The sequence below is a fragment of the Crocodylus siamensis genome, chromosome 2, assembly GCF_052110815.1.
Source record: "Crocodylus siamensis isolate JL-2025a chromosome 2, ASM5211081v1, whole genome shotgun sequence".
Lineage (NCBI taxonomy): Eukaryota > Metazoa > Chordata > Crocodylia > Crocodylidae > Crocodylus > Crocodylus siamensis.
Genome location: NC_143396.1, coordinates 288,067,248 through 288,079,922, shown reverse-complemented (window position 1 = coordinate 288,079,922; position 12,675 = coordinate 288,067,248). Strand labels below are relative to the sequence as shown.

Genomic DNA, 12,675 nt, shown 5'->3' with positions numbered 1-12,675 from the left:
TTTTCCATTTACACAGATTTCTTTAGGAATCACTGCTCCATTTTCTAGCATGAAGAACCCTTTCATTGCCATTTGCAATTCACACCAATTGTGTCCCTCTTTAGAGCCATTTTCTAAATCACTAATTTTTTCTCCAAGTGGCCGTAAGCACTCAATTTTTAATCTTCCCATACATCTTTGGTAAAAAGCTCCATGTACATTATATTTAACATGCAGAGTTAAAATTGCAGAAATGTAGTGTGTAATGCCCCAATTTAAATGCAAATCTAATACCTTAAAAAAAAAAAAAAAAAAAAAAAAGCCATTTTCTTCTGGTTTTGTAGCATACATTCCTAGAATTCCCCAACAGACTTTAACTCCTTGAGGAAATCTGAAGTTAATCTTTAAGGCTGAATAAAGAGCCAGCTGCTTTACAATTTTTTTTTTTGCACCTAGTATTAATACTTGATTGAAGTCATTTCATACCTACTCAAAACACTTGTTTGGTTTTTTTTTGTTTTTTTTGTTTTTTGCCAGTCACAGGCATCTGAAAACCGTGACACAGCAAATGAGCTGCTTGCCCTTTAAGACCTAAATATGGAGATTTACATTCATAGTCGTATACTCACTCTTCTCCCCACCCTGACTGAGCAGTTACTCACTGGATTTAAGTTCAGACAGCCAATGGAGATCCTTTCATACAGAATTATATTAACATGTTACTGGAACAGAGGGCTAAGGCCATTTGCAGCTACTTGCATTAATTAAAACTTGTGGTCTTGCAAAAACTAAACTGATAATCACTTCCTCTAAATGGTAATTATTCAAGCATTAAAGAAAAAAAGAAAAAATACCTTTCAGTTAAAAGCTTAAGAGTGAGCTTTGAGTGTTTATGGTACAGAAACAGAAGTTGTTTCTCTGCAGCTACTTTAAAGCTACATAAAAAAAGTCACGTAAGGTGGGGGAGGGGGGGTGGAAAAAAAATCAATATGAACATTTGTTTCCTGTACTGCAAGACAAGGAAGTCAGGGTCTGATTTTTGCCCACAGTTTTGATTTTAAAGTAAAAAAGTCATCACATTATTGCTACATTTTCTGGAGATCTCTTGCATTGAAATGGGAGTCTGATGCATAACTGATTACGGTCAGAGGAGTTGGTGATATTTAGCTGCAATGCAAGACAGGAACTGAACAGGAGTATACCCTGAAACTATTACATCATTCACGTCTTGTTACATGGTTGCTATGTTGTATGGGACCTACTTGCATCCCTACTCATGCATGATGTATGGTTCAGAACTTCACAGCTGACATTTCAAGCAGTTCTTACATTACCTAGTTAACATTACACCTGATATACACTTTGAATGCATTACAATGGTATTCTCACTACTTGCTGCTGTAGGCAAACTTTTATTTCATATTAGTCTTGGATATGAAAAGACAAAATTTCATGTCACTAATTACAGATCAGCAGAACTTTTCTTTTTTTAAAAAAAAGTCCTCCATATAAAAAGACAGACTGCGGTTTGATTTTAAGCAATCATTTTTAGTTTACTAGATGAAATAGACCTATCGACATATTCTGCATGAATGCAAGAAAGTAGCAATCTACAGCAATTCAAAAGAAAAAAAAAAAAGAGCCAGAAAGCATACACCGAGAGGTACCCTTGCTCCTCCCACCCCACAGGAAGGGGGGGGGGGGGGGAAATTAAAGGGCAATCAAGAAAGAATGGAAAAAAAAAAAAAGTTACTTAGCAAATCTACAACGTGTCTTTTCCCCCTGTTTGCTGGAAGTCTGCCATAGCATCTAGTGCTTGTGTTCGTGTCACATTCGAAGATTAGAGCATCCTAATGCCAAGCAAGAAGAGTTAAAATAGGAATCCAGTCACTGTGTTGAAGAAAAGGGCAGTTGTGGGAGAAGAGGTGATCATAATCCTATGGATGCTTTGCTTTTCCGCTGAGAACCGTTCTTCTGGGAAGCCACGTGGGTTAATTCTTTATTTATTCATTCATTTATTTTCCTTAAATTCTCCATAGCCTAAAAGAGTTTCATTTGTAGGTGTGCACGCGTGTTCGTGTCCCCCCCTGCCATTAGGATTTATAGTTGGACGTTAACCACGTCAGCCCTTCGTAGAGTCCATCCCCCGTGGTGGCACAGGAGGGCTGCACATACCAATTCCTATCCCTGATTCGCGTCAGGCCCAGTTTCTCCTGGATCTCGTGGGGTTTCATGGCATCAGGGAGGTCCTGCTTGTTGGCGAAGATGAGGATGATGGCGTCCCGCATCTCCCGGTCGTTGATGATGCGGTGCAGCTCCTGGCGGGCCTCGTCAATGCGGTCACGGTCGGCGCAGTCCACCACGAAGATCAGGCCCTGCGTGCCCGTATAGTAGTGCCGCCACAGGGGCCGGATCTTGTCCTGCCCGCCGACGTCCCACACATTGAACTTGACGTTCTTGTACGTCACCGTCTCCACATTGAAACCCACTGTGGGGATCGTGGTCACCGACTGGCCCAGCTTCAGCTTGTACAGGATGGTGGTCTTGCCTGCCGCATCCAGCCCCAGCATCAGGATCCGCATCTCCTTGTTGCCAAAGATCTTGGACAGCACCTTGCCCATCTCGGCGGCATCCACGGGGCCCCGGGGTGGGGGAGGGGCGGGGGGAGGAGGGGGGGGAGGGGGCTTCTCACGGGAGCGTCCCAGCAAGGGGGGTGGGGGGACGCGGACCGCTGTCCCAGGCCAGGCCCGACCTAGCCCGTCGACACCCGGCGGCCCCTCAGCTCATACAAGCCGGCACCGGCTCCTGCCTGCGGAGGGACCGAGAGACAAGGTAAGCGCCCGCCCGTGAAGGGCCCGACCCGGCCTCACGGACCAGCCCGTTACCTGCCACTGCCACCGCCGCTCCCCTCAGGCCGCCGGAAAAGCCCGCCTCACTTCCCCTCAGCTCACAGCGCGCAGGCGCACCACACGCCCGCCCGGCCGGACCAGCCGTTATGAGGCGGCCCCTCCCCCTCCGCGAGCGTACTGCGCCTGCGCCGCGCCCACGCACTCCCGGCCGCACGAGGCACTGCGCATGTGCCTAGCGGCTCCGGGCCTCACCGCGCATGCGAAGGAGAGGGACGCGCCAAAGGTGGTGCCCCCCCCGGGGGTGTGCGCATGCGCCTTGACGTCACTGGGGTGGGGCGAAGCCTGCTCGAGGAGGGGGCAGGCGGGCATAGCGCCTGCGCCGCGTTGCGCAACCGGAACACAAGGGAGCGGCCTTGGCTCGCGTAATTTTCCCGGGACGCGCGCTGCTCATGCGCAGAGCTGGGTGCCGCCTAGATTCGACTTCCGCCTTGCTGCGGCTGCGCCTGCTCAGTTGGGACAGGGGGGAGGGTGTGCGCATGCGCGGAGCGGCCGGGGTGTGGCATCTATGGGGAGAGGCGCCACGCGATCTCACGTCAGCAGCGCCGCGCGGGGGTGCCCCGGAGTCCTCTTAAAGGGCCAAACCGCTCGGGCCCGCGCCACGTGGGGGGACACAGGGCTGGGCCACACCGGGCACAACATCGGCCTACAGATTTCCAGTGGGGTCCATAGTGTCCAAGCCAGCCTGTCCCCAGCTCTTGGCTCTTATCTCGTGTTCCCGCAGCAAACAGTGACAACTGAGACCTGCCCTCTGAGCCGTGCCCTGAGTCTGTCAAGCGGTGCCACGTGTCTGTCAGAGATGTCATGAGTAGCAGACACGAGAGCAGGGCTAGGATTCAGAGTGACCTAGACAACTTGGAGGATCGGGTCAAAAGGGATCTCGTGAGGTTCAACAAGGACAAGTGCAAAGTCCTGTGCTTAGGACAGAACAACCCCGTGCACCGGTGCAGCCTGGGGGTGACAGGCTGGGCAGCAGCTTTGCAGAAAAGGACCCCGGCGTGACAGTGGACAATAAGCTGGATATGAGCCAGCAGTATGACCTTGGTGCCACAAAGGATACCAGCATCCTGGGCTGCATTGGTAGGAGCATTCCCAGCACATCGAGGGCAGTGATTATTTTCCTCTATTCAGCGCTGGTGAGGCCACATCTGGAGTCCTGTGTCCAGTTTTGGGCCCACCCACTGCAGAAAGGACGTGGAAACATTGGAGAGAGTCAGCGGAGGGCAGCAAGAATGGTCTGTGGTCTGGGGCACATGATTTATAAAGACAGGGAGCTGGGCTTATTTAGTCTAGAGTACAGAAGACCGAGAGGAGATTTAATAGCAGCCTTCAACTACCTGAACAGGGGCTCAAAAGAGGAAGGAGCTGCACTGGCAGATGACAGAACAAGGAGCAGTGGGCTCAAGTTGCAGCAGTGGAAGTTGAGGTTGGATATTAGGAAAAACTCTCTCACGAGGAGGGCAGTAAAACACTGGAACAGCTTACGCAGAGAGGTGGTGGACTCTCCATCTCTGGACGTTTTTAAGACCCGGCTCAACAACGCTTTGGCTGGGATGATCAAGGTGGGGCTGGGCCAGCTTTGAACAGGGGTTTGGGCCAGATGTGCCCTCTTGAGGTCCCTTCCAACCCTCATTTTCAATGACTCTATCAAGGGGTGCTGCAAGTTTACCAAGGGACACTATGACTCTATCAAGGGATGCTGTGAGTCTACCAAGGGTTAGTTACCACGAGTCTATCAAGGGGTACCATGAGTCTGTGAAGGTTGAGAACTGATTAGAAGCACCATGCAGAGGTTAAGGTGGATCAAGCAAAACCTAAACCAACCCATCCCACCAGCTTGGGTTGCCAAGTCTGAATCTGTTTTGGGAGGTTTCCAGAACACCAATGTGCTCGCAACACAATGCGTATGTGCTTGTGTATACCGCTTATGGATTATGGTGCATCAGGAAGGCAAATGCACATTACTATTACATTTTAGAAACCCACTAGACTACTGTATAAATCAGATGCAACATTTAATACATATTTTAATGAATGCCCTATCATTTATGTCCTGGGTGACTCTCAGCAGTCTCCTGGAAATTTATATCTAATTCCTGGAGACTCCAGGGCAATCCCGGAGGGTTGGCAACCCAACCACCAGCATGGACTCTCTGACCATGGATTGTGTCAGCCAAATCTAATTTCCTTGTCTGACAAGGGAATGGGCCCATATGTGATGCACTGGGGCTATAGTGAAGCTTTTAGCACTGTGACAAGGTGTTCTCCTGAGCAGATGCGGGAAGCATGGTCTATGTGAAGTCCAGTTTATGCACTGCTCTGTGCTGTCCTTTCACAGCATCTGATGAAGTGAACTTGAGTCCATGAAAGCTTGTACTCTATATCTACATCTGACTGAGTTAGTCTATAAGGGTGATTCTCACCCATAGTGCACCCACAGTTGTGATTCAATCTTTGTCCCCCACATGGGACACCTGGGTCTGATTCCTAAATGCAGGTGTAACTACAGCCATTGAAGCACCAAAGGTCTGGGCTTTGGATACTGTCTTAATGGCCTAAAGCAGGAGGTGGGGAGGAATAGAAGGTCTGGGCAGCCTCCCCTCCTCCATACTCCTCTCTGGGTGTGTTTGTCAAAGGTCCTGGTGACCTCTCACACATACACTATGATCCAGGAGGACCATTGCCTGCTACATCAAGGATACCAGGGCACCCTGGAGTGCTTCCAGATCCTTTGAAGGGTGCCACAGGCTTGTCCCTGTTTGTCCCCCACTCTGACTGCCAAGCCCCTTTGCATGAAAGGGAGTAATGTATAAATCAGTTTTTGAAATCAGGTGCTACTCAATTGGCCAAAGTTACAGAGAGGGGTCTCGCATCCAATGTGGAGTGCCTTGAGTCCAGCAAGGTTGAAAACCTCTGGTCTATAAGGCATGTGTCTACCCTGCCTTCTATGTGAAGTCATGGTTAGACAGCTGAAAAATCACATTTAAAAGGTAGTTATCAATGTTTCACCGTCAAACTACGAGAATATTTGCACTGGGGTCTTACTTCCCTTTGTCCTGGGCCAAGTTCCATTGGCTATTTTCATTAACATCATGGATGATGCAATCGAGAAGGCATTTACCAAGCTGAGAAGGCATCTTACCAAGCTGTAAAGTGTTTCAGGTGCTCTGGAGATCATGATCAGAAATCAAAATGAACGTAATAAAGAGAAATTGTGTGAAAGCACCAAGACAGGATAAAGGGTAAGTGCAGCATGCTATGAAGGAGAAAGCAAGAGCACAAATGCAAAATGGGGACTAATTGGATAGGCAGCGGTATTTCCAAGAAGGATCTCAAGGTTATAATGGAGCATTCACTAAACATAAGTCAATAATGTGATTTTGTTGCATAACAGGCAAATTTCATCCTGCATTGTATTAAGAGGAGTATCCACCAGAGAAGGTTGTTATTCTACTGTACTGGTGTGGGTTGAGACTTCAGATGAAATACTGGTGCGCTTTAAGTCATGCTTTAAAAAGGAAAGTAAAGAAATTGGAGTCCAGAAAAAGCAGCAACAGCAAAAAAAAAAAGTGTTGCCATCATAACTTCATAGATTTGATAGACATTTGGGCTGGAAGGGACCCTGGAGGATCACTGAGTCCAGCCCCCCACCCCAGGGGCAGGAAGTCAGCAGGGATCATAGGATCCCAGCAAGATGAGCATCCAAATGCGTCTTGAAGGGTTTCAAAGTGGGTGCTTGAACCACCTCTGGTGGCAGTCTATTCCAAACCTTGGGGCTCGAACAGTAAAGAAGTTCTTCCTCATGTCCATCCTGAATCAGTTGCGGCGGAGTTTGTGACCGTTTGATCTTGTCATCCCTTGGGGTGCTCTGGTGAACAGGCGTTCCCCCAGATCCTGATGAGCACCCCAATAAACTTCTAGGTGGCCACCAGATCACCCCTGAGCCTGCGCTTTTCCAGGCTGAAGAGTCTCATAGGTCTCAGCCTCTCATAGTTTCATAGTAGCTGGGGTCAGGAGGGACCTGAACAGATCATCTAGCCTGACCCCCGGCCACAGGCAGGAGTGAATGCTGGGTTCACAAGACCCCAGACAGGTGATCATCCAACCTCCTCTTGAATTTGCACAAGGTAGGGGCGAGGACCACTTCTCTGGGAAGTTGGTTCCAGATTTTGGCCACTCTAACTGTAAAATATTGCCTTCTGATCTCTAACCCCAACCTATTCTCCATCAGCTTATTACCATTGCTCCTCATCACCCCACATGGTGCTGGGGAGAAAAGGGCTCTACCTATTTGCTGTTGATCTCCCCTGATGAGTTTGTAGGCAGCCACCAGGTCCCACCTCAGCCTCCTCTTGCCGAGGCTGAACAGGTTCAGGTCCCACAGTCTCTCCTCGTAGGGCCTGCCCTGCTGCCCTCTCACCAAGCGGGTGGCCCTCCTCTGAACCCTCTCTAGGCTGGCCACTTCCCTCTCGAAGTGCGGTGCCCAGTACTGGACGCAGCGCTCCAACTGCGGCCTGACCAAAGTCGCACAGAGGGGGAGGATCACCTCTCAGGACCGGCTTGAGATGCACCTTTGGATGCACGACAAGGTATGGCTGGCCTTGCTGGCTGTGGTCTGGCATTGGCAGCTCATGTTCATCTTGGAGTCAATGATGACTCCAAGATCCCTTTCCACCTCTGTGCTTTCAAGAGGGGAAGTGCCCAGCCTGTCTGTGCTGTGGATTCCTTCTCCCCAGGTGCAGCGCCCTGCATTTGTCTTTGTTGAACCCCATCCTATTCTCAATTGCCCACTTTTGTAGTCTGTCTAAATCTATTTGCAGCCTCTCTCTCCCTTCAAGTGTGTCCACCTCGCCCCACATCTTAGTGTCATCAGCAAACTTGGACAGCGTGCTTTCCACCCCCTCGTCCCAGTTGCTGATGAAGATGTTAAACAGTGCGGGCCCGAGGACCGAGCCCTGGGGGACCCCACTGCCCACATCTCGCCAGTCAGAGTACAACCCGTCCACCACTACTCTCTGGGTACGCCCCATCAGCTAATTTTTTACCCATCCAACTGTGCAGGCATCAGTGCCACCGTCGCTTAATTTATTGATGAGGATGGGGTGAGAGAGAGTGTCAAAGGCCTTCTCAAAGTCTAGAAAGTCTACGTGCACGGTGACACCATCATCCAAGGATTTAGTTACTTGGTCATAAAAGGCAATCAGGTTGGTCAGGCAGGACCTGCCTTTGATGAACCCGTGCTGGTTGCCCCTGAGCATGATCTCTCCTGGTGCCCCCCACAGATGTGCTCCTTGATGATTCTCTCCAAGATCTTCCCCAGCACCGAGGTGAGGCTTCCACGCCTATACTTGGGTCCTCCTTCCTCCTCTCATCATAAGGTCTGTTTTCCTGACCTCTGATCATGCGCAGGGCTCTCCTCTGCCAACCTACAAGTAAAGGTTGAAGAAACTGGTTTGTCTAGAAAAGACCCGATCAGCCTTCAGAATTCAGAAGGCTGTTATAAAGATGACTGATTATGCTCCATGCCTCAAATTGGCAGGACAAGAAGAAAGTGGCTTAATTTGCAGCACAGAATTAGGCTGGATACTAGGATGAACTTTCTCTAAGGGCGGTGAAGCACTGGAACATGTTTTCTGGCGATGTTGTGAAACCCTCAGTGGAAGTTTTTTGAGAACAAGTTAGACAGCTGTCCTGGATTCTTAGTAGGAACTGTGCAGGGGTAGGATCGTTGAGACTCTCTTGAGATCCTTTCCAGCCATATATATCTAGGGTTAACCTGGCTAGCCCCCAGAGGATCTCAAGTGCTTGCCCTTTATCCGAGGCATTGGAGGAGCACAATTGGACACAGCATTTCACAAGGCGTAAGCTGCACTCAGAGGTGCGACCTTACTGGGTGGATTATACCGTGCATGTGCAGACATAGTACTCCAAAGGGTTGCCACCCAGTCGGTTTTCACATGACCTAACTGGCTCGAGCAGATGCGCTGCGGGTTTGGAACCAGAGCAGTACCCAGGCATTGCAAATTTGGCATCCACCCTTGGCAGAAATGTGAATGGTTAGTGTAACCATGTTGCAATAACCTGTCTCTGTCAAAGGGCTTTTTGTTCTGGGAAATGTAATCAGAGTATTGCAGAAGATTCAGTGAAGGTGCTCAGACTGTTTTCAGTAAGAAGAGTTGCATAGGGAAAGGCTGGGAGAGGAGGGGGATGGAGGAGTAGAGAGGGGAATGGAGGGGGAGAGAGTTGGGGCAGTGGCAAGGGGAGGAGGATAAATGGAGATGAGGAGGGGAGAGAGATTTTAGGGCCCATGGCAGGAGAGAGACAGGTATGGGAAGGTGGGAGGGATTTGGTGACATGGACTGAGGAGTCAGAGAAATTAATATGATAAGAGGGCGTCTTTGAAAACCAGGAGCTATAAAGCTGAAATATGCACGTGGAGCGGGGGAGCTGGCTACAGTGAGGTAGCAGGACCGAGGTTGAGGTCATCATCATGGGTGGACTGGGGGTACGGTCTGCAAGGCCTGGCCAAAGCAGGCACATGGGAGCATTGTGTGGACGTAGCGCCTAAATCCACGTAAAGCTCAAGCTACACAACCCGGGGAGGGTGTGATCATCTGGGGTGCCAAAAATGGGGTGCTGGACACAAGGAGGCACTTCCGGTGTGCTAGTAGGTTGTCACATGCCAGTGCTTTAATAGGGTGAGTGGGAAACAATTTGTGGGGGGCTCTGTATTGTGGGAAAGTGTCCGGGGAAAGGAAGGATGTTCCTGGGGGCACCATGTCATTAAACTGTCCAGCCCAGGGACACAGCCCCTCTCTCACTGGCCCCTGGTAGCAAGTATGCTCTCAACACTTTACAAAGATGACCGTAATCCCCGTTTCCCAATAACAAAGTGTGTAAGATTGAGAAAGGCGCCCAGCTTCCTGGATTTTACCCATCAGGGTTGCATCCTATATAGGCCTCAGTGGCAACGACAAGTGCGTAAATGCTGACTAGCTCCAACAGAAAACATTTAATAAAAACCAACCACAACAAGGACAAAGCTAAATGAAAGCACCAGACCAGACAAGTATCCCCTCTCCCTCCCTAGGAAGTTCAATGTCAGAAAATGTGGTTAATCAAGGTAGAGCTCCTTGGTGATATCCAGTGACCTTCTAGAGCACTGTGCTCAGTGAGTCTCCAGCATGAGCTGTTGCAGAGTTTACAAGGCTGTCATGACTGGTGAGAGCTTATTCTAATTTCTGCAAACCCGAACTAAAGAATTCAGGTGTTTTGGGTGTGTTAGGATTCAATTGTGGCTCTGTTTCCAAAAAAAGCCATGAGCACAAATGCTGCAGCTGCAAAGTAGAGCATTAAGTTGGGAGAAGTACCAAAGGCTACCTTTAGAAGGAGCTCACACCCTCAAATCCCAATCCCCATTGTAAAATTAGAAATGAACCAGATCTCCACTGATTTTTGGCATGTGCAAGTGTATGACAGCATCTGGCCCAGGCCAGGAATGAACTCATTTTAGTGCCCTTTTGAGCGTAACCTTTTTCACTGATGGGTAAAGTAAAAAGCTTTCCTTCCGTGAACTCTTTCCTGTGGAGCTGTGTAGCGGGCTAGTGCTGAGTCCAGCAGGCCGCAGAACGTCACTCCTGGTATAAGGAAGCATGAGCTGGACACAGACACCAATGGTCGCAGCGCCAGCAGAGGCGAATGCTCTGGAAATGGGCTGCGTTATGAGATCCGCTGATAATTCTCTGCTGTCACGTTTCACAGTCCCTTTGGGTTAGTGTTGCCCTGCTTTAAAGTATTTCCACAACCTCCTCACCATTGCTGTGGAGGGCAGAGTCACTAAGGTTTTGCTTGGGTCTGGAGATGTGGGTTCACACCATCCCCAACCAGGTCAACACCCCTCCCTCCCCCAGCTGGCCACAACTCACCAAAACTCCTTAAATGGCCCTCCAGCCCAAATAAGTGCCTGCTCCTGACTTGAAATAGGTCTGTAGAGCTGTATCAGAAATAATGACGAACCTCTAAAATGTATTTCTGTATCTCTTTATCAGTTGATAGTGAGTCAGAAAGTACTTAGCTTTGAGAAGTGTGACTTGCAGGGAGTGGAAGGGCACGGTTTTCAGTTTCCGATACCTCATCCCCCTACCCCTAGCCATTATCTTTGTGATCTTCAGCCCAGGGGCCATGACCCAGCCGGTGGGAAGCAGGCAGAGCAAGCAGAGATATACGCTCCAGCCCTTTGCTTGTCAAGGATGTGAAGATGTGTGATGCCCAAGCAACCTCCTTGTGTTAGCAGCAGACCTTAGGGATGCAGAATGCCACTGTGTTGGCAAAGCTGCCCTTTTCTTGGTACAGCTGGTTGTGCTTGGCAGCAGGGGTGGTTTTACAACACCGTTGCAAAGCAGAGTACGGCCGGCGGGGTCACGTCCACGCTGCAAGTTCTTCGCTGGAAGAGTTGACTGGTGTTCCCCTTCCAGCAAAATGCTCCTGTGGATGTAGCTTCACGCACTAGCACGTGCAATACGATACTCCGCATGGAATTAAATGAAAAGGGCTGATGAAGCTCTTATCTCTGCTTCCTTCTTTTTTCTTTTCACTGGTCCTTGCTACTTCAGTGCTGGTTCCTCTGGATAGTGGCTGGGGCGGGCGTTCCTGCCTCTTGAGGATGCTTTGTGGGTGGCTTGCACCGCTCTGCCTGTGTGTCTGGGCTGCTGTCTCCACCTGCCGCTTCTCCACCCGGGAACGCTCTTTCTCCGTTCCTGTTTGGGGACTAGACAGTTATGGACGGTTGGGCAAAATTACCTGGTGGGGGTTGGCTCTGAAGAGCCCGTTTCTGCTGTCTCGTTAGATCCTTTGAGTGACCCTGTGCGCTAAGATATGGCACCCTTCCTTGAATGGTGCTTTGTCTCGCAAGGTCATCAGATACCGCTGCTTGATATGGTCATATGAAAGCCAGTGTTAGCCCTCTGGCAGGTGACGCTGCCCTCATCAGTCCTCTCCTGCTGGCTCCCAGCAGCTTGGCTTGGCTCTCTGGCCCCAGACGGAGGTACTTCGGGTTTGTGACCAAACTGAGTCATGCCTTCCCACGCTGCGCCTCGCAGCTCCCACCTCAAGTCTTCATCTCCTCCTGCCACTTGAGCAGAAATTCCTGATCTCAGTACAGCAGTGCCACCTAGCAGCTGTGACTGTGCCGTGCTCCTTCCTTTTCGTGGCATGGCCGGGACTAGACGTCCTCGTCAGCCTCCTCAGCACCTTGCACTGCTCTCTGTTGCAGCTTAATGCTTTTCCCCTTAGACCAGGCTTTGGACCACAACGTCTTATTCCTTGAACTGCCATTTGCGTGAGCTGGTGGAAGCATCCAAAGCTAGTTTTGCCACTGGCCGAGTCTAAAAAGCCAGCAAAGAAACAATGCGTTAAATGACTTCAGATGGGGAAATCAGGGTCTGCGGTAAATTGGAGGCAGGCAGATACACACTGTAGAGCAAAAATAGGATCAAAGCATCAGGTGCTGCTTGATGAGCACAGAAGAGGTGTCACTTGCCCAAACACCTCCTCGACTGCCATGCAACCTCTCAGAAATAAGTTCTACTCACGTGAGTACGTCTTCTGCTTTTAAATTGTCCACGGCATTTTCTGGGGTGGTATCAAGTAGAAGGCACTGTATTATAAGGAGGATATTATTTCACATACATCCAGATAATAGCTCACTTGAATTCTTAAGATCCCTGCGTTGATCCTTTGCAGCTGAAATGTCAAAGCAGTGATAATTTGGTTACATAGCATCACAGCAGTT

At 49.7% G+C, this 12,675-nt stretch overlaps 1 protein-coding gene across 1 annotated transcript; it reads right to left on the bottom strand.

Moving 5' to 3' along the window:
• Positions 1-1,506: 1,506 nt before the first annotated feature.
• Positions 1,507-3,015, bottom strand: ARF6 (ARF GTPase 6). The gene is made up of 2 exons (XM_090034329.1): positions 2,865-3,015; positions 1,507-2,788 (listed from the first exon to the last, which is right to left on the bottom strand). Exon 2 carries the CDS (start codon positions 2,598-2,600, stop codon positions 2,073-2,075), a length of 528 nt encoding a protein of 175 aa, XP_089890455.1. The 5' UTR covers positions 2,601-2,788; positions 2,865-3,015; the 3' UTR covers positions 1,507-2,072.
• Positions 3,016-12,675: the final 9,660 nt, after the last annotated feature.